We start from the raw sequence: 23,456 nt of genomic DNA on the forward strand, positions 1-23,456 counted from the left end.
TTTTAAACATTGGTAGCCCCCGCAAAAAACATTACATGTTATATATATATGTTAGATGCTATAGAAAACCTTGAAGTAACCTCTTTTCTTGAAAAACTTCGGACTGTCCAGTCGCTACATCCGCAAATTAAAACAGACCGTTTTGACAGAAAGTACAAAATCCAAAGAAGCTGAATAGGTGCAGATTCTGGAAGAACTAGAAAGCTTTCTGTGCTTGTTACCCTGGTTACTCTAGGATTCCACAACTCAAAATAATAACAATAGATGTTATATAGTATATTTTAAGGTACCCAAAGCGCTTCAGTTAAGTGAACCCGTTATTCATTAGTCCTCAGTCACACACAGATGGTAACGTCTCTTGCCCAAGTGACTGGGTAGAAGGATGGAGGATCAAACCAACCTTCTGGTTTCTGGACGACCTGCTCTACAATCTCAGCCGCTGCCGCCCTAAAAATGCATGCCTACTTATGACTTATTATTGTGCTTGTGTGAAGCAACAAAAAGTGAAAATAAAGATTTTTATTAATGTGTGGAGCTGAAACAAAGCAAATCAAATCCTTGTTTATATCTCCCAAAATGACTTTTGTGTGTAATATTTACACTATACATGTTTAATAATAGAGCATTTCCCGAGGGAAGCCCACACATAACAAATCCAACTGCAAAAAATAAACATGAACAAAGCTTATGACAGTCAAAGAGAATTAAATAACATACAAGTTATGAAAAGACAAGGTATAGGCTCCCACTTGTACCATTAACATCATGTATTAGTACCAGTGACGTGCGGTCAGGCTGAGCCTCATTTGTCATGAAAAACGAAAAATATACACACACAATATCATGAAATAAATAATATTTGTCCATTGAACTGTTATACAAATGTATTTTCTGTGATTCCAATGGTTTTAAGGAAAAAAATGGCTGAATTTGCACATTTCCTGATCAAATAGAAGTGATAAACCGAGCAATAAGACGAAGCCACTGTGAATGTGGCCCTCAGCTGTCTACTAGGAGTGAACAGTGGAATCATGTCGTTAATAATATAATGTTGCAGAAACAATTATTATCTGTTATTGCTGTTCTTGCAGAGGGAAAATTCAGCTTTTTAATTTTTTACTTTTCTGAAATACACAAACAGCAGTAATGGCTAGAGTTACATTTACAAACAAGATATTTTTATGCTCTGCTGAATGAATGAATTTGACTTTAACATCAAAGTATCAGAATTTTTCCTGGTGAAGGATGGTGCATGTACTTCATATACAGATAAAAAGTAAGTACTGTACACAAATAAATAAATGGGACTAAAAAGTATCTGAAGTTTGAAAACATATTCTAACCAAAGTGAACGTCTTTTCTGTTTTTGGTTATCCTCTTAGTGAGAAATCTGTATTAACATAAAAAAAATAAATCCAGTCAGTACCTCACCAGCCATGAACCTCGCCACACGTCACTGGTTAGTACCGTTCATGGAGCATACTGGAGAACATTCAGTGGAATGATTGTAAACAGAAGGAGAGCCTACGTCTCCAATGTGTGTCTTGACTGGAGATGACGAGGTCATTTTGCGGCCCTCAAGAATCTTTTCATCATCTCCCGATTGTCAAAGGGAGCCTCACAGGTTGGTCTCATCCCACGTGGGGTCGTTCATGCTCTTCAAGACCCTCCTCACCACCTTCTCCAGGTCCTTGCGAGCTCTCTGCTCCTCCTCCAGCACCCTCTTCATCTTCTTGTTGTCCTGCAGACAGTAAAACACATGCTGCCATGATGGAAAGTATGATTCTCAACTGGTATGTTGCAACCAAGAACCATTTTCAATCAGTTCTCGGTCTTGCCAAAAATGTGGAATAACCCGATGTCTCTGAATGCACCTTTTGTCTGTGCTAGTTGCATATTTTGAATTGTACGAATCAGAGTAATGCTTCCATCCATCCGTTCATCCTTTTTCCATTGGATGGAATGACTTATCCTCACTGGGGTTACAGGGATATGCTGGAGCCTATCCCAGCTGACTTCGGACAAGAGGCGGGGTACACTCTGGACTGTCACCAGCCAATCACAGGGCACATATAGACAAACAACCATTCACACTCACATTCATACCTATGGACAATTTGGAGTCGCCAATTAACCGAGCATGTTTTTGGAAACCGGAGATTCAAACCCAGATCTTCCTGATCTCCTGAAGACATGATATGAATGATGAAATACTGAAATCAAATTATTCACCTGTTTTAGCTCTTGAACCTCATCCCTGAGTGCATACACCACATCCACGAGGCTCCTTCAAAATAAAAAAAACATTAAACTCTACCGCACAAAAACAGATTTAAATATGTCTTTGTATTTATTATGATTATATTATTTGTTAAAATAATTTCCCAACAATGAATGTGTTATGCTTTGAATCTATTTTAAGACTCAGCAGTATTTATAATTAAATGGTCAGAATTATGCAGTAATTTGCAATGAATCAATGTGATTTGGAAAGATATTGTGCAGGTGTTTCTACATTAACCATATGCATATTATGTGGTGCTGTTTATTAAAGAACAGAGAGGAAATTCAATAAAAAATACTTCTCTTCCACTGCACTTTGTCCGTTGCGACTGGAATCTTCCAGAAGGACTTTCTCTTCACCGGGAATGATCACATGCAGCTCCGTGTCCCTCCGTTGTCCTGTTTCCGGACAAAAACATCACTCAAAGACTTGAAATGAACAAACACAGTCCATATTTTGATAGTGAAGCGCAGGATGTGGGAGAAAAAGAAAGTGGGGAAAAAATAGGGAAAGGATAGAGGAAATGTTCCTTTCAAAGTAAAAACCAGGACCCCAGAACATCTAGCAAATGAGATATTTATTCCAAACTCATAATACAGCCATTTTCGGGACTGAGAACCAGTCCCACAGTGGACCCCTGGAAGGCGTCGTTAGTTTTGTTTGTGAGTTAAGAGAGAGACATGAGTCACGTGTGAACAGAGCGCACGTCAAAAAGTACAATGACGGTTCAAGACAGCTTGTCGACCCTGCATGTCCCGAAATGTTGACTCCATGGTCACAAACTGTCACAAAGTAGAGCACGATACAGGACAGTTATAGTCTTTACAACGGTAGGAACCTACAAAGTCCAACGGATTTGGGGTTCAACCCAACTTTTGCTGCCTAAAATTTGCGATTTATTTGGCTTGCCTGTGACGCCACCATCATTGCTGGCAATGAAGAAAAGTGTGATGATCACCACAGAACAGGAAACGGAACTTTTCTGTGTCAAAGTTATGGAACTACAGCCAATATATCGATTACATGCACAAATGAACACTTATTAATCCCATGAAGTTCATTTCATGATATAGTCGAAACAATTCTTTTTTTCAGACCAGAGTTAGTTTTTTTTTAGGTGACAATTCAAGACAGGACATGTCACATGACCACTCTGAGGACGACTGCAAGTGAGCAGTCCAAACTGTCAGAAACTATAGTCTGGAAAAAGTATTGAGAAGAATATAACACTTATTAATTAATCCCAATGGGTGACATCTTCTTGTTCCCTCACCATTACATATACTGTGTCTATTTGGGTTTTATTCAATTTCAATATACATCCTCTGATGTGATAATGTTACTTAAATAATTGCTTAGACAGGTTAACAGGTTACAGATTAATTAATTATTCGCAAAACATGCATTTTTTTATGTTTAAGTTTAAAACAAAAACAACAAATGGAAGTCCTGAGGGTTTAGCAGAGTTGGGCATCAACTTCCTGTTCCCTCCCCATTATGTCTGTCAGGCATCTCCAAAGCCTTGAGTGGTTACTTTGTTTATTTAGTTTCGATGCATCATGGTTAACTTCTAACTTTACTGGTTAGTTTGACTTTGGAGGTTCCACTGTGGCAGAAATACTCATTGAATGAATCTCTTCCCTCCCTCTTGAAGCTAATTCATGACTAGTATTTACAGAAAGGGAATATGTGCTCTGAGATTTGAAGTTCATACATAAAAGTTTGAAATCTTTTTTGTGGCCCTTCAATGCTTGTACTTAACACTAAGGGAAGAGGCATTTCAACCACATGTACTTTACAGGAACATTAAATATTTAAGTCTCCCTTCAAAAAGGACTATATCATACACACTAAGTAGACCAGAAAAAATGAAAATGTACAGCATATATTGACACATTCTTGCTCCACCCACTGTCCTGTTACATGATTGTGCAAAATAATTTAAAACACTGTCCAAAGAAATAAAAATAAAAAAAAACATCATTCTTCAAGAGTTTCTTTTGTAAACATTGACATACAAATCAAATTAAATTAAACAGTTTACAAAATAATAAATAAGACCAAAACAAATGGACCTTTATATACGGCTACTACATACGGTAGATGCCAACCCGGATTTTTTTTTTTTTTTAAATACCAACACTGGAAAAATACTTCTTCATGAAAATAGTGACACAAGCCGACAACACAGAGGCATGCCTGACTTTTTTTAAAATGAGGCTAAAAACAACAGGCTCTGAACATCCATTTCTTCTTCTTTTTTTTTTTTATTTCAAGCTGACCTAATCAAACTACCACACTTTAAAAGTTACTGGTATTGTTTGGACATTTTGGGAAATGTACTAGTTCCATCGCAGGATTTGTATTCACAATTTTGCACTTCAACATGCAGTCGGAGGCCTTTATAAGAAGAGCAGCGCCCAAAGTTATTCAGACCGTTTTGAGTTAGAAGTAGCTACGATTCTTTTAACATATTAAGGAAATAATTAATATCCCAACTCCGGGTTCCTCCCACATTCCAAAAACATGCTAGGTTAATTGGCGACTCCAAATTGTCCATAGGTATGAATGTGAGTGTGAATGGTTGTTTGTCTATATGTGCCTTGCGATTGGCTGGCGATCAGTCCGACAGCTGGGATAGGCTCCAGCATATTTATGAATGAATGAATAAATAAATATCCCATGCCATACAACTTTGAGGGGATGCAATCTTTTCCAGCATTCTAAAGGGATTCCGGTAACTTGCAGCATTATCTCGAACATTCAAATTAAATCAAAACAACAAATGATTTCGAACATATTTGTCACCCACATTAACAAATATTAAACTATACAATAATAGATATAAAAAATATAATAAAAATAGGGCACATTTATCGCTGAACAAATCTTTTGCCACTTTTTAGCGTCATTGACAGAAAAAAAACATTCGCCATAATAAATCACGATATATTAGGGCTGTCAAATGATTAAAATGCTTAAATGAATTAATAATAATTAGCACCATGTCACGCTACATCTGAAATATGCCAATTTTTACTGTTTTCGAGGGGTTTTGTTCAAAGACACTACGTATAAGTTGAATTCAATTGAAGTTTTCTGGGACTCTGGGATACTTCAATGCAGCAAATTATCTTTTTAGTCACCATGAGGAAGTGCTGTTGCAATGACGAATGGACTAGAACCGTGTTTGTTAGGAGTTGGAGATACATAAATGGTGTTGGAATTGTGTGGCTTTGGATGTGTTCAGAATGTTATAACAGAGCGCAAAGAGCTACAGTACAGTACTGCCGTCTGTCATCATAACAGTGTGTTAATGACAAAACATTTAATGTAAGTATTGCAATTAAATATTTGACACTATTTGACATATTTTATAGAGATATTTGTATTACATATATTAATTATATGCATAATATAATTTCATATATTATATTGTATACACCGTATTCCATGTGATATTTGGTTGATCTAATTAATCAAACTCACACTTTAACCCACACTGATGTTGGAATTTACTGTGATTAAAAGGGCCTGCTTGTAACTGGCTTAAAATTATTTTTTTTAAACTAAACCAAAAAAAGTCAGCATACATGTGGTTTAAAGTACTGACTGTGGGGAAAAACAATTGTCAATATTTTTCACAGTTTCAAATTAAATACAATAAAAGTCATTGGCCCGAATAAGATAGCTGTGTTGTGTCCGTAACACAAACGGCACAACAATAATTTGCAGTCATACTGTTGTTATGAGAACTATGCATTCAATGATAGCTAACATTAGTGGTAGTGGTTGTATTTCTATTGTTTTTTGCCTTTTTGTTTGTTTATTATGTTGTTTGTTTAATTAATCATATTCAAAAGCATTTGCCATTCCAATTGCAATGTAAATTGTTTTTAATACAGCTTACTTGCAAATGTATATTATGCCATATATAAAACAACTGCTATTACAATGATATTTACCATCTTGTTCAATGTTGGAAGCAAGTATGTCTGTTTCCCAAAATGTCAAACTATAATTGAAATATGAGATCAATTGTACTACACAAAGGCATTGTTTTCCACTGCAATTTGTTATATGCTTCAATTCTATGTTTGTATTTTGTCCAAGCACTCGTTGTAACCGGATTTTAAGGATTTTACATTGAAATGGATGACTAACCTGAACATTTTTGGAATGTTTATTATCTGAATATTATAAATTAAAGCCACTATGTCTATAGATTGCATCGACAGCAATGCTAAAAGTGTACTAGCATTAACAAGTCATGTTGCTGTATTGTGTGGCATCAGAGACAGAAATTGATTAGCATCTGTGCTATATTGGAGCATACGCACTCTCAAACCACTACCGGCCTCGAAACCGTACACCATCAGACTGAATACACTCGTTCCTGAATTGCATCTGAATATCAGACAGAAAAAGTTGAGTGGCCACCTCCTTTTATCCCACCGACATCGCTCTTTCTCTCGCTCTACGGGCTAAAAGAGAGTTCCCTCGTGTTTGTGGTCAAACATGGGGTCACATTCAAGATAAACAAACAGGAATTAGCAAACACTTACTGCATGACAGCTACAGAAAGAGAGAGGAGGCACATAGAAAAGGGAAAGTGGCAAAGGCAACAGGGAGATGCGTTAAAAACATCCTGTCAAACTAAAATAAATAAAATAAGTTAACAATAGAAAATAAATAAATTGTAAAACATCGACGATAAAAAGAGGTAAGCAAAGCGCGCTGGGTGGCAGCAACCGAGCGTTCTTTTTAGTTCTGGTGCGAGATGCAGCTCTTGCGTGGCACCGAACCCATCCGGTAAGAGTGGCTGGTCCAAATGGAGTCGTAGTCAGAGTCTTCCGAAAGGTCGGAGGACAACTCTGGCCGCGACACACTGCTACGACGGCCCGGCGAGTCGGCGCAGGGCCGATCGGCATCGGCCAGCACGTGGTTGTGCATCAAGTCGGTGCCCTGCCATGCTAGAATTGGGAGGGGGGGTATGATGGAGTGACGGGAGAGGAGGTAGGCAGGGTTTTCATGCACCAAAAAAATGGCAAAAATAAATCGTAGGGTGGGGGACAATGGATGGAATCGCAACGCAAACCAACAGGAATGGAGAGAAGTAAAAGTATGGAAATAAAAGACCAACCGGAGTCATGAGGAGTGGAGGAGACAGAAAGGAAGAGAAGATACGGTTAGAAGGCTCAGTTCAGGACATCAGGGTTAATAATGAAAGCTCAGCAAGACAAACGAGGGCAACATCTCAACATCTTCTTTTTGTGCCTCTTTTACACTGCCTGTCAAAAACCCAGCATTTTTCACATTTTCACACTTTTACACATCAGATCCGTAACAGAGGCCAGACACCACCAGCGTGTAAAGTCTGGGCAATGCTGCATCACGTCTAATCGCTGCTGTCTATCAAATACTATAAATGTCGCACAACAACCACCTGAATCTGCAGTGTTACTGTGTGAAAGCCCACAGTTCCAGAAATATCCCACTTCACTGTTTAAGTGGTCTTTGGCATATTCTAAATATAATAATATATTCAGATATATTACACTAATTTACCAAGTTTACCTTTCTCAGGCTGAGCCCCGAAACGGAAAAAAAAGGCTTTTGATTTTTTATATACATGCGTATAGGTGTGGACTCTGTGTAGGACTTCTTAAAAATTCTTTAAAACTTACTGGAGTTGAGCGTCTGCCTGGTTTTGGCGCTGGTGCAGTAGGCCTCTATGACTTTTAGGATTTGAGCGTCTTCTTCCAGAGCAGCAGTGCCTAAAGAGGACAGGTCAAAAATGGATTTTACTGCCTCATCATCAAAAAAAAATCTACCAAGATAATAATGTCCACTTTTGATTTAGACTGTCATATATTCAACAACAAGGTTTATTATTGTGCTTGTAATTTTATACTGTTTGTAACTGTTTAGTTATGGAGTGCATCATGGAGAGAAAAGGTGTCAAACATACTCTTCCTCAAGGCAAACTCTTCCTCAGACTGTTTCCTCTCCGGCTTGCGCTTGGGAAGAAGTTTCTTCACACTCTTGGGACTTTTACTGAGATCCTGCACATGAGGTAAAAATAAAACATTTAACATCTCGACTGGCCTAACCACTACTAGAAACACTGACCTATATTTACAACTTAAATTCTAGTATTCTAGTATTATTCGCTTGATAGAGAAAAAAAAGGGAACCGTGTCGGAACCTTGGTTACTGGCATGACAAGGAGATCCCAATTGAGATATATATTACACGGCACAGTGGAGGGGCACCATCATGATCTGAGGTGCTATTCCTTTAATGGAGCTTCTGGTTGTACAAGGGGCAGCTGCTGACTATGTGGAGATGCAGACTACGTCATTGAGGGTCATTGGGTCAGCTAGGGTCATTGATCAGCTGAAGACCAAACTCAGCTGGGATTGGCTCCAGCATAACCCTGCGATCATAATGATGATCAGCATAGAAAATGGATAAAAAATTATAATACTATTACAGCACTGGGTGTGTTCAACTTTACTGTGTTCAATTAAAATAACATTTTTAATATGTTTTTAATATGTATCAGTACCTGACTGTTGATTGGTTGGGAGAAATCACATGGATTGAAAGCCATACAGAAATATGTGGCATCCTATTTTAAGATTAAATAATTGATTTATTCATTAAATAACCTAACCTCCTTGTAACAAAGGGCGGCAGAGGGTCGTAGTGGGGGTGCAGGCCGCAGGCAGCTCAGGCTCCAGGGTTTGGGGGTGTTGGGGGGTTCCAGCGGGCCCCACATCATCGTGCTGTGAGACGTTCCGTGGGAGGAGGGATGAGGGAGAGTGTGGTAGGTGGGGGCCACGGTCATGGCTCTTCCCTCGGCGTGTCGGGACGGGGTGACGGGGTGGGAGGGAAGCTGTGGAACCATAGCGTGCGTCACAAAGTGAGAAAAATCAACAACAAATGTAGCCAAAAGTGTGTGTGTGTGATGCTGACAGTGTGGCAGGGCACAGTGAGAGGTTTGTGGCTTGGCGCTGTGGATGCAGTGTGCTTGATCTGTCGTGTTAGATGCTCCACCCAGTCTTGCAGATCCTGCTGATTGGTGCACGCCACTTGAAGATGGTCGAACATGGGACCTGCAGAAAAAGTCCATGTTGATAAAAAGGCATTTGAAGCAGCACAACAAAGTACAGACATAGCTTACCGCTGAGCTCAAAGGCATTCTTGTGGGCTTCACAGTCTTCAAGCTTGCTCACTGACATGCTGGCCAGAGGCAATTTTCCCTGAGAATGGTAAGCTCATCATGAGAACCAAAGAAACCAAAATATAGTTAAACACGCTTAAATCAACAACCGATCTATGTCCACCAACTCATCAGGTCCTTGTCCACCATGTTCTTATTATTACTAAAAAGTTCATCCCTACGGTGTTCCAACTACATGCAATTCAAAGGCGCAACAATCATTTGAGACGGGCTCAAAAGGTAATCTAAGTATTCGAACGGCATTCTTATAAAGTACTAATTGCCTTCAGAATGTGGAGCAAACTTTTACATTTTTTATGACAGTTGGTGGCGCATGTTTCATGCTGATTGACGGGAGGGGTAGCAGCATGAAACAACAACAGGCATAAAATTACTGTTTAGTTACACAGCAAGTAAATGTCATACTGTTCGGTGCAAAGTAAACTTCAAAATAAAAGCATGCTAGTATGAAAGTGGACTCTACCACAGCAATTAACAAAATGCACCTATTTCCTTTTTTTTTAAGATTGTTAGCCACCGGCTATGCAATAACTGTGATTTTAGTCAACAAAATTACTGCTGCTAGATGTGTATAAAATATCATACACATGTACACAAATGGGCATAAAGTGCAGTAGTTTGATTATCGCTCATTTTTCTTAAGTCTCTGGCGAAAGTCACAAGCAAATGTGGAAGCAGTGGCTAGTTTCAGTTTCAGTTTCAGTCAGCCAGTCTGAGGGGTGTCAATATAAACGGATTCCATTGTAAATAATAACCAGGTGAGCACGTTCCGCATCACGAACCTGGAATATGAAACCGCTCATTCTGGGGCTGGCCGACAACATGAGAAGGACGTGGGGGAAGAGCATGAGGTAACGCTCACTCTTCTCCTGGAGAGATTAAGAGGGAATAACAAATGTGGAGGGGAAAAGAAATAATAAACAAAAGACAATGGTCATCAACATGAAAACATTCAGGCAGGGTGTAAAATGGCTGGTATTGCAGTTTAATATATTTTTTACTATTTAATTAAAGAGCCAACTTTTGCGGGAGAAGCAAGATGCACAATAACGCAACTTGCCCCTCTCATGGTAATTTGGAAGTACAAGAAGAGATGAGTGGCGCTACCTCTGCCCCAGGACTGAGCACCAGGACCTGGCTCATGTACAGCACAGAGCCAAGGGTTTTGATATCATCGCCCTCCCACAGCCGGATGGATTCAGTCAGGATCTGCAGCTCCAGCTCCTTACGCTTCCGCACCTCCTGGCACTGTGCCTGGCACACAGGAAGTAAACCATCACTGTGAGATGCAAGTTGTGCATCTTTATGTAAGCTACAAACAGACGTGATGCAATAGGGCCTTACCGACAGATTTTTGAAAGAGGCCATGCACTTCTGAATGTCACCTCTGTCTGGGTGGCTCTCCTGGAAGACATCAAACATTGACGCTCCAACATTAATAAGACACAAGGTGCAGATGTCCACACACCTCCATATGCCTCTCCAGTTCTTTGAGCAGGGTGGGGTATTTATCCAACCTCATGAAGGATTTACTGAGGCCAGTGGTCAGGGTGAGGATGCCAGGGCTGACAGCACCCCTACCCTCCATGAACTCCCCCAACACCTCCCTGCACGGACACAGTGATCAAGCAATTAATTTCACAGATACAATATACTGATAATATAAGAATAGCTGTTATTTTTTTGCTAATAACATGCAATTGAATGCAGCTTGTGAGTTCACAGACCTGTGTTGTGTGAGTACATTCACCGCACAGGGATGGTTGGAGCAATAACCCATATAAAGAGCCTTCATTTGGGGCATAAGGTTGATGAAGAAGCCGCCCACTCTTTGTTGACTCTCTGGCAGCCTTGAAAAAAATACAGTAACAAAATAAGAAAATGAAATACAGTCCTTTGGATTGCATTATAAATAGCCCAATGTAACACTGTGAAAAACAAGTACTGTGAGGGTAATGGTATTGGTTTCATTTTATTTGAACATGCATCAGTTTACAATGGAATGCATCACATCAATTCACAAGCAAAGCTTATTAAATCCATTTGATAGTTTCTATTATGATTCCATTACAATCAGTTGTTTTTGCTTTACAATTATTGACAATATAAATGATTGTCTTTTTTTATTACATATGTCAGAAACATACAATTTGGATTCCTTTCCATTCCTTTCTTCCCTTGTCCTTCATTTTGGAATTCCTTCGTCCAGTTTCGGACCAATATTGACAAAGTAGCTGTTGAACTTTTCAACTGTCTCATTCATATCCTCATTTAGGTGTTTCCAACCATGAAATAATGAGGGCAGTCTTTCTTCTTGTTACTTTTCCTAATAATGCCCCAGGTTGCTTTAATATTGGTTTGTTCTTGTAACTATAAATTGTGTGGTCAATCACATACTGCAGTACAAGAGTTTACCACCAGAGGGCTCTCCATTTGTTATGAAACGGGATACTGGTGCAGTCTGAAATTGCTGGAGGGGAGAGGGAGCGCTTACTTGGTGCATTCCTCCAGTGACTGGACTAGCATCTGCTGAAAGGTGCTGATTTCCTCCAGGTTGCCCAGGATAAGAGACACATCTGCTCCGCTCAACCTTGCAAGTCAAGAGAAAGACAGCATATTGTGAGAGAGTCAAGGTTTTTTCTCCCTCATTATTTGTACTTCACTATAGTCATACTTCTCAAAGCCCTGGAGATGACGCAGGTAGTTTGTCAGTAGGCTTTGAAGGTCCTTGGAATATTCTGTCTCAGTTTCTAAAATGTTTTGCAACACCTACAATACAAATTAATGTAAATTGTGTCAAATAGATTAATGAAATGAAAGGTCCTGAAACTAATATTGAAATTGCTTACCAAGTTGTAGTATGTCTTGCTAATTGCAGATGTGTCAAAGCCTTTAGGTGGACTTTTAAGTGTACCAGACCTTGGGGACACTTGTTTGTCTATGGAGAGGGCAAAGACATGATTTGAAGAGAATCTTACATAGACAGGATAAAGTCTCATGACCATGGGGGTATGGGTATTTGGTCCAAGTTCAAAATTACCAGAGCCTTTGAGTTCACGGACATAGTTGCTGGGAAACCATCCCGTCCTGCCGTTGAGAGTCCCCTCCCACCAGCCCCCGTCCTCCTGACGGGTCACGCCAATGATATCACCCTTACTGAAGGTGAGCTCATCCTCGTTGGTTTGCTGAAAGTTAAAGCGCGCTTTCACCAGCAGATGCTGTCCGCTGTTCTCTGACATGTCCTGAAAGAAGTAAACAAAGAGTTTGTGACCCAGAGACGAGAAACACTGAAGCATCCAGTGGTGCTTTTTAAAGATGAAATGAGAAGTGAAAACTTTTACAAATGTGAGTAAATCTGGATATACTTTAGAGTAGTCAGCACAGTTTGCAGAGCAGAATAGATTTACTATCCACTGAAAATAACTCCTTAACTTTGACAGCCTTAGTATTTACGCATGTAAATACACATGTCAAATGGACTGCAGATTGCAGTCGATTAGTTTACAGTTAAAAAAACTACTTGCAATTCCTCTTGCACAATGTTAGCTGGGATAGGCTCCTGCATACCCATGCAACCCTAATGAGACCAAGCGGCATAGCAAACAGATTGATGGATACAAAACTAAGTTCCCATGATGATTAGAGTGCCGTAGCAGAAAGGAGTGAAAGTGATGCTACGATCACATGTTTCAAGGTTGGATTGCAAGGTTTATAGTGTGTGAACAGTGAACCAATTGTGCCCAAAGTGTTACTATTGATTGTAAGAAACATTGGTAAATTTCATGGTCACGAGTGCTAGGAATCCTCCATAATGACAGGGAGCTGGTGGATGTTCAACACCTAAACTGTGTTACACTTTCCATCCGACCAAGCCACGTGGAAAAAGAACCGCACGGAAATCCACTCAGGAGACTGTGTGTGACTTTATACTCCGTGAATACATGGCTATTACTATGAATCGTTTGAAATTACACATGATGCTAAGTTCATCTGTTCAGCGAGGAGTGCTGGACTTACCAGACTGCGAAACTGGCTCTGCAGCAGCTTGGAGGATCGACCCAGTGAAGCCTGAGAGGCCAATGACTCAAAGGACTTGATGCGGTGGGCTGAAGAGTGTCGGGCGCACACTGAATCACTACCCACGCCAATATCTAGAGAGCAGAAAGCAAAATAAAAATATACCAAGCCTGGTTTGAGCCGTCAATGCCCACACAGGCTCATTGACTATTTACTCATTGACTGTCTTCCAATAGGAATACCCACACACATCACAAAACAAACACACACACACACACAAATTGAACTAACCTGCTGTCGCTTTATTCAGAGCAACCAGACTGCTCAGCACCTTTGAGAAGTTCAGGCCCAGCAGTAGGTCACTGGCCTCAAACGGCTGCGGATGACAAAGAAAGTTTAAGTCAACACACAGGATAGCAGCAATCCAAAACACTTGTTAGCATCTTCGGCATATGTTGTGGTGGTGGAAGAGGGAAAATCAGGGAAAAACAAACAATAAGCTCAGCAGACGTGAACATCTGCAGCAGCCATGACCCGTTCCTCGTTACCACGCTCCACATGGACATTGAATTATGTGACATGTAATCTGACAATGAGTTAAGAACCCTGATCAATGCTGTGAGCAACCACAAAAGACATTTTTTTATTGTCCAGAAATTCCAAAATCAATTAATGTAACCTTTAAAAATGTCTAGTCGTGGACATTTAGTCACTCAACTGTAGAGAGTACCAGGCTTTAACAATAACATCCCAGCATGAAACACCTGCTCAGGGCGGCTGACGGATAAAACAACTCTGCGGTAAGATGCACACACCTTTCACAATTTCTCATGAATGCAGAGACAAGACAGACAAGTGTGTCTATTGTTAGTGGCTATTAAAAGACAAAGTACAGTAAATATGAATGCAGGGAGTCAAACGGTCATACGGTCATTTGTTGATCCAACTCTTTTTTTGAAGATCAGATAAAAAGGGGATTTAGCTGCAATATGGGGCCGATCCAGTTTTCACCGTGAACACTGCCATATGAAGTTGGGCCATACTCCAACATGGTAGGTGGCGGTAATACACCCCACACCGAGAAGACATGTGCTCGGTGTGAGGTATTATTCACTGTGATGTTTCTTTGAGCATGACTGTTCACTGTTCACATTTTTTGGTGCAAAATTTTAAATTATTTGAAATATAAAATATAGTACAAATACATGAATCAAAGTTATATTTAATTTTTATTAGATTTTTTTATGAGAACATGACTCACAGAGGTGTGTTACACAAGCCAAACAATATTTTGTCATGTTGTGTAATAGTCCAGTAATACTTTGTTGCATTATTTCTAATGCTTTGGAGAGCTATTTTCATAGCATATTCATGGAATTCATGTTTGCAGTATACCAAAAACATATTCTAAAAATGGATCCAAATAATTTGTATTGCAATATCCCTATGTGAGACATCGTTAATTCTGCTAATTTACCAATAAACTGCAGAGAAAAGCTATAAAGTGATGCAGACAGTACTCTGCTGTGCCTAGAGGGAGTGTACATGTAAATCTGACTCAGCCATGAACCTCACAGCGCGTCACTGATCCAAACCAACAACCAATGACTTCTCCCAGAGCGAGTCAGAGCTTTTCACACACACATAAATGACCTGGAGAGATGCAATCGTGACACCAACGGTTGTTTAGCAAACAACAGAGGAGAACTTATGCTAATCAACACTGCTATTATGCACATTAATAACATTACCTGCAGCTGCACTGAAAGCAGCATTGTATCAAAAAGTCACAATCAGCGCTTGTGTTGGGACGTGTTGTACACTGACCATTAAACATGTTCAAGTCAGCGTGGCTCATGCTTAGAACCGATGGCATTGATTGTATCTCTGCCGATGGCCGCTTCATTCTGAGGAGCACTGATTACTCATGCTTCACTGCTACTGAAGACGAGCAGTGACTGAGATTTGAGTCTTTATTCGCCTTCCGCTCTGATTGCTGATATGCCTCATGGTAGCGTATGAATGTGACTTTGTGTTTTCAAAAGTATGACATTACAAGATTATATATATGTGTGTGTGTGTGTGTGTGTGTGTGTGAGTGTGCGCTTTGCAAACTGCAAGCACAAAACCCATAAGCAAGTGCCCCACCTATTCGGCTTGATGGCATGTATGCCAATGTCTGTCATTTTAAAAAGGTCCTACATGCAGACTAGGATGAGACATGTTGGGTTAACAATACAATGCCGCAACTGTCATGGTACAACAACAAACTACTCTATCCACACTACTATGCAGGCAAAACAGTCAAACAATGCCCACAACAATTGGGCACTGAGCATCAATGAGAAGTGGGACTAACATTCTGATTCCCCCAGAATCTTTTTTTTTATTATTTCAATTCCTAAACTCGGTGATCGACCAACCCGCCGACCGGAAAAAATGGCTGCATAAAACCAATGATGAAGACAGGAAGCGTTTGTGTTCATCCATTTCAACCACAGTGAGCGACATAGGAGAATCTCTAAAACACAAACAACGTTTTCCTGAGGTTTTCAAAAATGTGCACTCCTATGTAAGAGACATTTATGTTCAAGTTAGATTTTTTGCACATGACCTTTTTTTGTTTTTATGAATCAGAGATCAGACAATGAGAATGGTGTGTGAGGTGGTGATGCCCCATGATTCGTAGCTAATATAGTATGCTTAACTACACCTGAGTACCAACCAGTTACTCAATTACGATATGACACAATGATCTTTGAATGATCTTCATGATCATTTTTTTAATAGGTCAAAATTATCGAATACTGATCGATAATTAATAGCACAATTATCAACCAGCAAAATTTGTTATGGTGACAGGTCCAACTGTTAAGTGGAAACTGACCTTTCATTGCCTTTTATTTCATGGAATTTGTGGTCTAAATAGTGGTTGGGCCAGTCACAATTACTAGGAGAGCCCAGAGAAGGCTGAGAGACACTTGCGTGCCCCCAGGGAGTAGATTATATCCTAGTTACATTTCTCTAGCCTGCTGGCATTATGACCCGATTCCCTATAAAAGACAACAAATTGATGTTTTAACTATAAATAGCTCAAACAGCCTCCATTAGCCTAGAAGGATGGACACAAGACTGTCATGGCGGCCTGGGCTTAACATTCCCATGTGACACCTTTCTACTGTGACATATGTTAGGAGTTATAGGTCCGTAACACAGCAGTGTCTGTGCAGCAAGAGGGGACACAATGTCACAAGCAAGACGAATCAAAACTCCCGAAGCTGAGCATCTATCAGTCTGTCACAGTTTCTGGTCTAAGCAGCTCACGTCAGCTACCTGGGGTCCGAGCCAGCAGCCCGGCTGCACTCTGGAGAAGATCCAGCTTGGCTCTGCAGATGTCCCAAAATGCATGTAATCCTGCTCGGTTCACTTCACACAAACAAAAAATACAACTCACCAATATCACATTTGAACATGCTGGCACTTGCTGACGAAAACAACTCACTTGCAAAGGTAGATATGATGCCATGTTTAAATTCTTACAAGGTCAGGTCGCTACGGGGCAGTTCTAAACACTATAGCTTGTGTTTCCACTGCAGGTTTTGTACTGTACTGTATATAACAACTTCAGTTTTTAACTAAAATCACAATTTGATATATTTGGCAATACAACCAGCAGCAACAGAGCCAATACTGTAGTAGTGATAAGGAGCAGCTCAGCCAGCATTCTATGACCTCTTTGTGAACAACAATACACAAGTTCCACTACTTCTTGTGGCGTAAACAACTACATCAGGAGGTTACCATTGTTTTCTTAACCCGGCACTAATTTGTAATCCGAGCAACTATAGGAGCCTCAGCTATCAATTGAATGAGGCGTTAATTGGAACATTCATTCATTCATTTTCTACTGCTTATCCTCACGGGAGTCGCGGAGGTGCTGGAGCCTATCCCAGCTGTCTTCGGGCAAGAGGCGGGGTACACCCTGGACTGGTTGCCAGCCAATCACAGGGCACATATAGACAAACAACCATTCACACTCACATTCATACCTGTGGACAATTTGGAGTCGCCAATTAACCTAGCATGTTTTTGAAATGTGGAAACCAACGCGTGCAAACTGGAATTGAACACGGGTCTCCAAGCTGTGTGGCCTGTGCGCTAACCACTCATCCGCCATGGAACAGTTACTGCATTTTGAAGGGATCAAACCACAAACCTACAACCTGCAGTGAGAGCCTTCGCTAACCGTCTCCGTATTTCCAACACAATTTCAGTTGCCTGTAACTGCTAAAGAGCATGTTTCATTCATTCAATTTCTCCAGTCCCATCTCTCGTTGGCAGCCGAGAGGAGCAGCACTTGTTGTGGAACACTGACTTGCATTGTCAAGAGGGGAGGTTGGTTCAATGACCCCTGTGTGCCACCCTACAGTGCACACTACCCATAAAGCAGCAACTTGTGTGTGAGTGACAGGAAGAAAAGATCTGACTTCTGTATTCAGGTCAATAATCTAGACATGACTGTGACATGAAGGACGATAACGCTGTGTATCATAGTCATAGCAAAATATGACTACAATTCACGGCATTCGCTCGGTAAGTGCTTTGCTTTTGTAGATGAAAGGATTCATTCATCATTTTTATAATAGATTGTTTTTTAACTTGCCAAAAAGAACTGCACATTTTCTACAAATGCAGTTTATGTTAGGATGAAATGGGTATGTGAAAACAAAGCCACGCATGAGCAACATTTGAATTCATTGGTAACACTAAGCACTGGTGCATCTGTAAATCAAAATATGTTAAGTGTAATAAAGTGTAAATAAAGTTTGTTCAAATGTTTCTAACCTATCACCGTGAGACTGGGGAGTGCTCCCCAGGCTGCAGCCTCAGTCCTCCTCCCCCTGCCAAGTGGGCTCCTCTCCATGAAACCTTTGTTTCACCCTCTTCACTTAAAACGTTGTAGCTTTGATGTAAAGGTAAAAGCTGACGCATGCAGAAGATAGGGATGCCATAAATATCATCGACTCTTACCTCGACACGGAAAGATGTACAGCCCTTGACAAACTCCTTTATGTTGCTCAGACACTCGCCGTCGTTCTTCGGCTCCTGGTAGATCTGAAATGATGACGAGGAGGAGAACCAAAGATTAGCGGCACATTCCCACTTCCTTCCGTTGTCTTCGTGTGATCTTAATAACCGGAAATGAGGAATAAGCATAAATATCATCCACAACAACGCGGACCGAGTTGTAGTGTGTGACACCCCGGAAGGCTACGCTCAAATCCCGCTATGAGCTCATGGAAGAGAGGCTGGAGTGTTGAGTTCCACACCGGACGTGACGTTGTCAAGATGGCTACGCCCTGCAACTACTATATTGATGAGCGCTTGGCGTTTTAAGACAGCGGATAAAAGAATTCAAAGGGCGATTGCTACACATGAGGTGAAGAAAATACGACACTTTCCAAACACCGAAACACCGTGAAACACAATCCCAGAAAATAAGACTCCGAGTCTTAACAGTCTTAACAATACTCGCTAGAAAGATTTACCTGCTAGCTTAGCAGCTAATTTTCTGGTATAAGAGAAATCTAGCAGGCATTGACATAAAGCACAACCCTTTCCTTTGAAATGTGTTTCGCTGTCAATAAAAGTTTGGAATACGTTTGGGCAAAAACGCATAACCTTGCAAGAAATGTAAACAGCTGTAAGTTCCACCCCAGCCCTTTAGGGCGGTGCAAACGAGCAACAAAAAGCTCCAAACGAAGAAGAAGCTGTACCAAACAATGCATTGCGAACTGAATTTAAAAGTTTGTTCATTAGCTCATCACTCACTATCCAAATTTTGAGGGGACATGGAAAACGTACAAATAGTATATCATGATTATGATAATTTGTAGGGCATATTAGTGTAATTATTATCATTATATTATAATATTGGAGATGTAACCCTATTGCTTTAAGGTGGTCAGGAATTAACTGTACTATGATTGTAAAAGTAACTGTAAAGCATGTTTGCTTTAAGTTTGTTTAAAATGTCTATTATTTTATTATTATGGTTAACATTTTCCGACCAGTCCAGGATGATGAGAGGCTCCAGCATACCTGTGACTCTCGTGAGGATGGATGGTTAATATTTTCATTTTCAAGTGTAACTGTCTCAATACAGTATTATCCCTGTGACTGTTACGGTTACTGTTACAGTAATATTTTGTTATTTCCTTTACGGTTGGCACCCCGTCTCCTTTTCTCTTCAACTCTGTCCCCTCCTGCTCTGGTCCGGCCGCTTCAAATATGCATCACAATAAAACATTGAATAAAGAGAAATACAAACTATGTAACAGGAGAAGAGTATAAAAGTAACACTTTTTGTGGATTCAGTTTTTTTTTTAGCTACGGTTATAAAGTTTTGATAATAAATTTCTGATTCAAAAAATTATTTTGTCTCACTCCCATTTCTTGTTTTTGATTAGGACCCTAATTTGATCATGAAGAACAGTGAAAACGTAAATTCTAGCAATTTTTCAACTAGTCTCAACATTTTGATCAGGAAATAGTTTTTGCACAATATCCCCTTTTGTCTAAGCAATGATGCTGGCCGGCAGAGGTGTACTTATATTTTGTTTCAAAAAAAATTTTGCGACTAGCAAGTCACATACAGTACCTTTAAGAGATAATAATAATACATTTTATTTGTATAGCGCTTTTCAAAGTACTCGAAGACGCTTTACAGTAAGATAAAATTGAAATAAAGCTAAATAACAAACAGCAGAAAAGCACATTAAAAACAAAGTACCTCAGTCAAGTATGAAAGGGCACACATAAAAAAAAAAGATTTGAACAGATGGGTTTTTAGTTGTTTTTGAAGGTCGGAAGGTCAGAGCAAGCACAAAATGAATAGGGCAGCAATGGAGAATCCTCTGTTAGAAATGTATTTGAGCTATTTACTACAAATGTTATTATTGCTATTGTGACCTTGCATAGATAGGTTTACCTTACCTTTACCTTACCCCTTATCTTACTCCTTATCTCAGCCCTTAACCCGAGATTTTGCACTTTCACGAGAATCCAATTTGCCTTCAATAAATGGATAAGGGGTGCACAGCTCTAGAAACCCAGTGTGGTCTGAGACAACACTCGAAATGTGGGGGTATGGCGTTTACTCTGATTCAGCACTCGCTGAGACCGAGAGACCGAAAGAAGCATACTGTATAAAAGTATGTATTTAAGCATAATTATTGCATTTGACAGTAACATCCTTTGCTACTCCATGTAAATATTCTTCATGTTTTCAAGTGTTGTTTGTCGGTAGTTAGAACTAGCCGGGTAACATCAATATCGAACTTCACTGCATTTCATAAATCATTAGATAGCGACCACAGTAGCCCGTTAATTGTAAGTTGTATTTTAAATTCACCCAGCTACTGTCACACTATACTGTGTTTAATATTAGCTACGTATCTATAATCACTTACTGTATATAAAGCAGTTAATTGTAGTGTGCTAAGTTTGTTTGTTGTGAATTATAGCCACTCAACATAGCTACAACAATTCTCATGCTGAGATATGTGTACAGTATTGTATTCAGCATACAGTGCGGATGTTCAGGAAGTGAGTTAAATAAAACATGTAAACAACACGGCCACATGGACACCACACCACATTATCACAACTTTTAGAATCTAATATTGTCCCATCTATTTCTTTTAACCATCACACTGTATTTGTTTTCACCACACTATTCTATTATTATTGTATTTAATAGCTGTAGCCCTGCAATCATGTATACGGTATGTGCGCTTACTGCAGTAGATGCTGAGACAACTGAAGTACTAAGCCTTCAGCTACACTGCACCGCACTCCAGGACCATTTAAAAGCTGCAATCCCAGTATGAAAACGTAAAATGGAACAAAATGCCATTCTTGACTTTCTTAGAAAATAATCTGAGAGAGAACATCAATGACAGGAGGATACCAATGCCAAAAATGGAAGGTTTTTAATATATGATAAGATTTATATTTATTGATGTTAATTGTTACTTCTATGTTGTATGTGTATTTGGTATATTTTCTCTTTTTGTACATGTTGTAGTGCTGATTATAAGCTGTTATTTATTATACTTGTATTGCAATAAATGTGTCATCTATACAATATGTCACAGCCAGCAAGTGGTGAAGGGTGATGGCATAATGAAAATCAAGTGGCGTTCCATTTCTTAGTGGCTTCTTCCTCTTAGTCCTCGATTTTAATGAGTGGAATTGGGATTTAGTGCACTAAGCAGGCACAGCATCACATGTAAGGGGTGGCCAGTTGCCTCCATGGGAGCCCCTGTCCAAACTAGCCGGGGCGGTTTGCTGACGGACACAAACACTGCACTGTGTCTTTAAAAAAAAACGGGGGTGGAGGGGTCCATCTGTGCTTGCCTTTGCTAGTCAATGGCGGCCCACACTTATAGCTATATGGTGGGTATAGTGACCCAGCACATAATGTTGCTGTCTGGGTGTTATTATGTTCTTAATAACGAAACATTCATTTATTTACACATTATAATCACATATATTGTATTCGTTAGTGGCGATGTTGCCCGTTTAAATGAACGTGTTTTCACGCACATCTATTATAATAATATTAATAATAAGCTTGACCTACTAAAGAGATTTGCTCATGGACCAGTGGGCAGAAAGAGAGACAGAAGCCAGACAACAAGCCCACAGACAGACCTTATGCGGAGGGGAGGGAGGGGGGGCGGCGATGGGATGGTGGTGGTGGTGTGTGTATATGTGTATAATGCCCTTACTTTCTCCGTGGATCCGGGGCTGAGGCGCTCCAGCAGCCTGCACAGGACCACGCCATCCTTGAGGGAGCTCTGCAGGAAAGCTTCGGGATCTGAGATGGTCTTCTTTGGCGACTCGAGCACCCCGAGCGTAATCAGCCATGTCACCGTTTGTTCCGCCGAATTCATGTCCGGCTCACGGCAGATCCGAGTCGACAAAGCGGCGGTGGCGCGGCGGTGGTGGTGGTGGTGGTGGTGGTGGTGGTGTGTTGCTGCCGCTGCTGCTGCTGCTGCTGCTGTAGGGGCGGCGGAGGAGGAGGAGGAGGAGGGAGGGAAGCAAGAAAGGAAGGAGGAGGGTGCATATACCTCGACAGCTCCTGGCTGGTCACGCTGTCATCCTGCACAGGAATGATGATGCATGGGGGGAGGATAACAGATAAAGGAGGAGTGGGGTGGTGTTTGGATGGAGCAGGTCCGGTTTCCTGCCTCCCTTTGAGCTGGCTGATGCTCACCAGCCACGCCACCGCTTGACGTCACGCATGTGACCAGTTTGACTGTTTTCATGTGCACCTGCAGTGGGGTTTTCTAATGGGATCCATTAGCATGCATCCATCATCTATAATGCTTGTCCTCATTAGGATCCCAGGTGAGGCTATCCCAAATGACTTTACACCCAGACTGTCAGGGATTATGGGCCCCATAAAAAATCACATTGGACCCACCCACCCTATTACTTGGAAATTGCCTCAACTTTTACCCCTTTTCCCACCGGATGAGAAGAAGCCAGAGTACTTGGAGAAAACCCACAGATTTGAACCCATATTACATAATTTTGATTGACACTGTCAATCGACACGTGTTAATGTGTTTGTTATCTCTCATGTTGATAATTACTACAATAATAAACACATAAGAATATTCATTCATTCATTTTCTACCGCGGAGGGTGCTGGAGCCTATCCCAGCTGTCTTAAGGCGAGAGGCAAGGTACACCCTGGACTCGTCGCCAGCCAATCACAGGGCACATATAGACAAACAACCATTCACACTCACATTCATACCTATGGACAATTTGGAGTGGCCAATTAACCTAGCATGTTTTTGGAATGTGGGCGGAAACCGGAATACCCGTAAA

General features: G+C 40.5%; 1 protein-coding gene across 2 annotated transcripts; it reads right to left on the minus strand.

Annotated features, from left to right (window-relative positions):
* Nucleotides 1-1,175: 1,175 nt before the first annotated feature.
* Nucleotides 1,176-22,766, minus strand: arhgef7a (Rho guanine nucleotide exchange factor (GEF) 7a). 2 transcript variants are annotated; one of them, XM_058081114.2, is made up of 23 exons: nucleotides 22,346-22,766; nucleotides 18,582-18,665; nucleotides 13,842-13,926; nucleotides 13,551-13,684; nucleotides 12,574-12,775; nucleotides 12,383-12,471; nucleotides 12,208-12,302; nucleotides 12,028-12,123; nucleotides 11,261-11,383; nucleotides 11,002-11,140; nucleotides 10,878-10,937; nucleotides 10,641-10,787; nucleotides 10,316-10,402; nucleotides 9,474-9,552; nucleotides 9,266-9,405; nucleotides 8,964-9,185; nucleotides 8,256-8,349; nucleotides 7,972-8,061; nucleotides 7,085-7,257; nucleotides 6,850-6,859; nucleotides 2,583-2,682; nucleotides 2,233-2,287; nucleotides 1,176-1,741 (listed from the first exon to the last, which is right to left on the minus strand). In XM_058081114.2, the coding sequence occupies exons 1-23, from the start codon at nucleotides 22,508-22,510 to the stop codon at nucleotides 1,619-1,621; spliced, it is 2,592 nt and encodes an 863-aa protein (XP_057937097.2). In that variant the 5' UTR covers nucleotides 22,511-22,766; the 3' UTR covers nucleotides 1,176-1,618. The 2 variants fall into 2 exon arrangements, with proteins under 2 accessions (XP_057937097.2, XP_057937095.2); XM_058081112.2 differs by lacking the exons at nucleotides 6,850-6,859; nucleotides 7,085-7,257 and having other exon boundaries at nucleotides 22,346-22,760.
* Nucleotides 22,767-23,456: the final 690 nt, after the last annotated feature.

This window comes from Doryrhamphus excisus, linkage group LG12 (genome assembly GCF_037039965.1).
Source record: "Doryrhamphus excisus strain RoL-2023G ecotype Guam linkage group LG12, RoL_Dexc_Guam_v1.1, whole genome shotgun sequence".
Taxonomy (NCBI): Eukaryota; Metazoa; Chordata; class Actinopteri; order Syngnathiformes; family Syngnathidae; genus Doryrhamphus; species Doryrhamphus excisus.

Excerpts from the sequence above, each read along its gene's own strand:
- arhgef7a (XM_058081114.2), bottom strand. The coding sequence starts at position 22,510 with ATGAATTCGGCGGAACAAACGGTGACATGGCTGATTACGCTCGGGGTG. Across the intron at positions 12,472-12,573 it reads CCGTGAACTCAAAGGCTCTG|ACAAACAAGTGTCCCCAAGG; the intron begins GTAATTTTGAAC and ends CCCTCTCCATAG. Across the intron at positions 12,303-12,382 it reads GCAAGACATACTACAACTTG|GTGTTGCAAAACATTTTAGA; the intron begins GTAAGCAATTTC and ends TTTGTATTGTAG.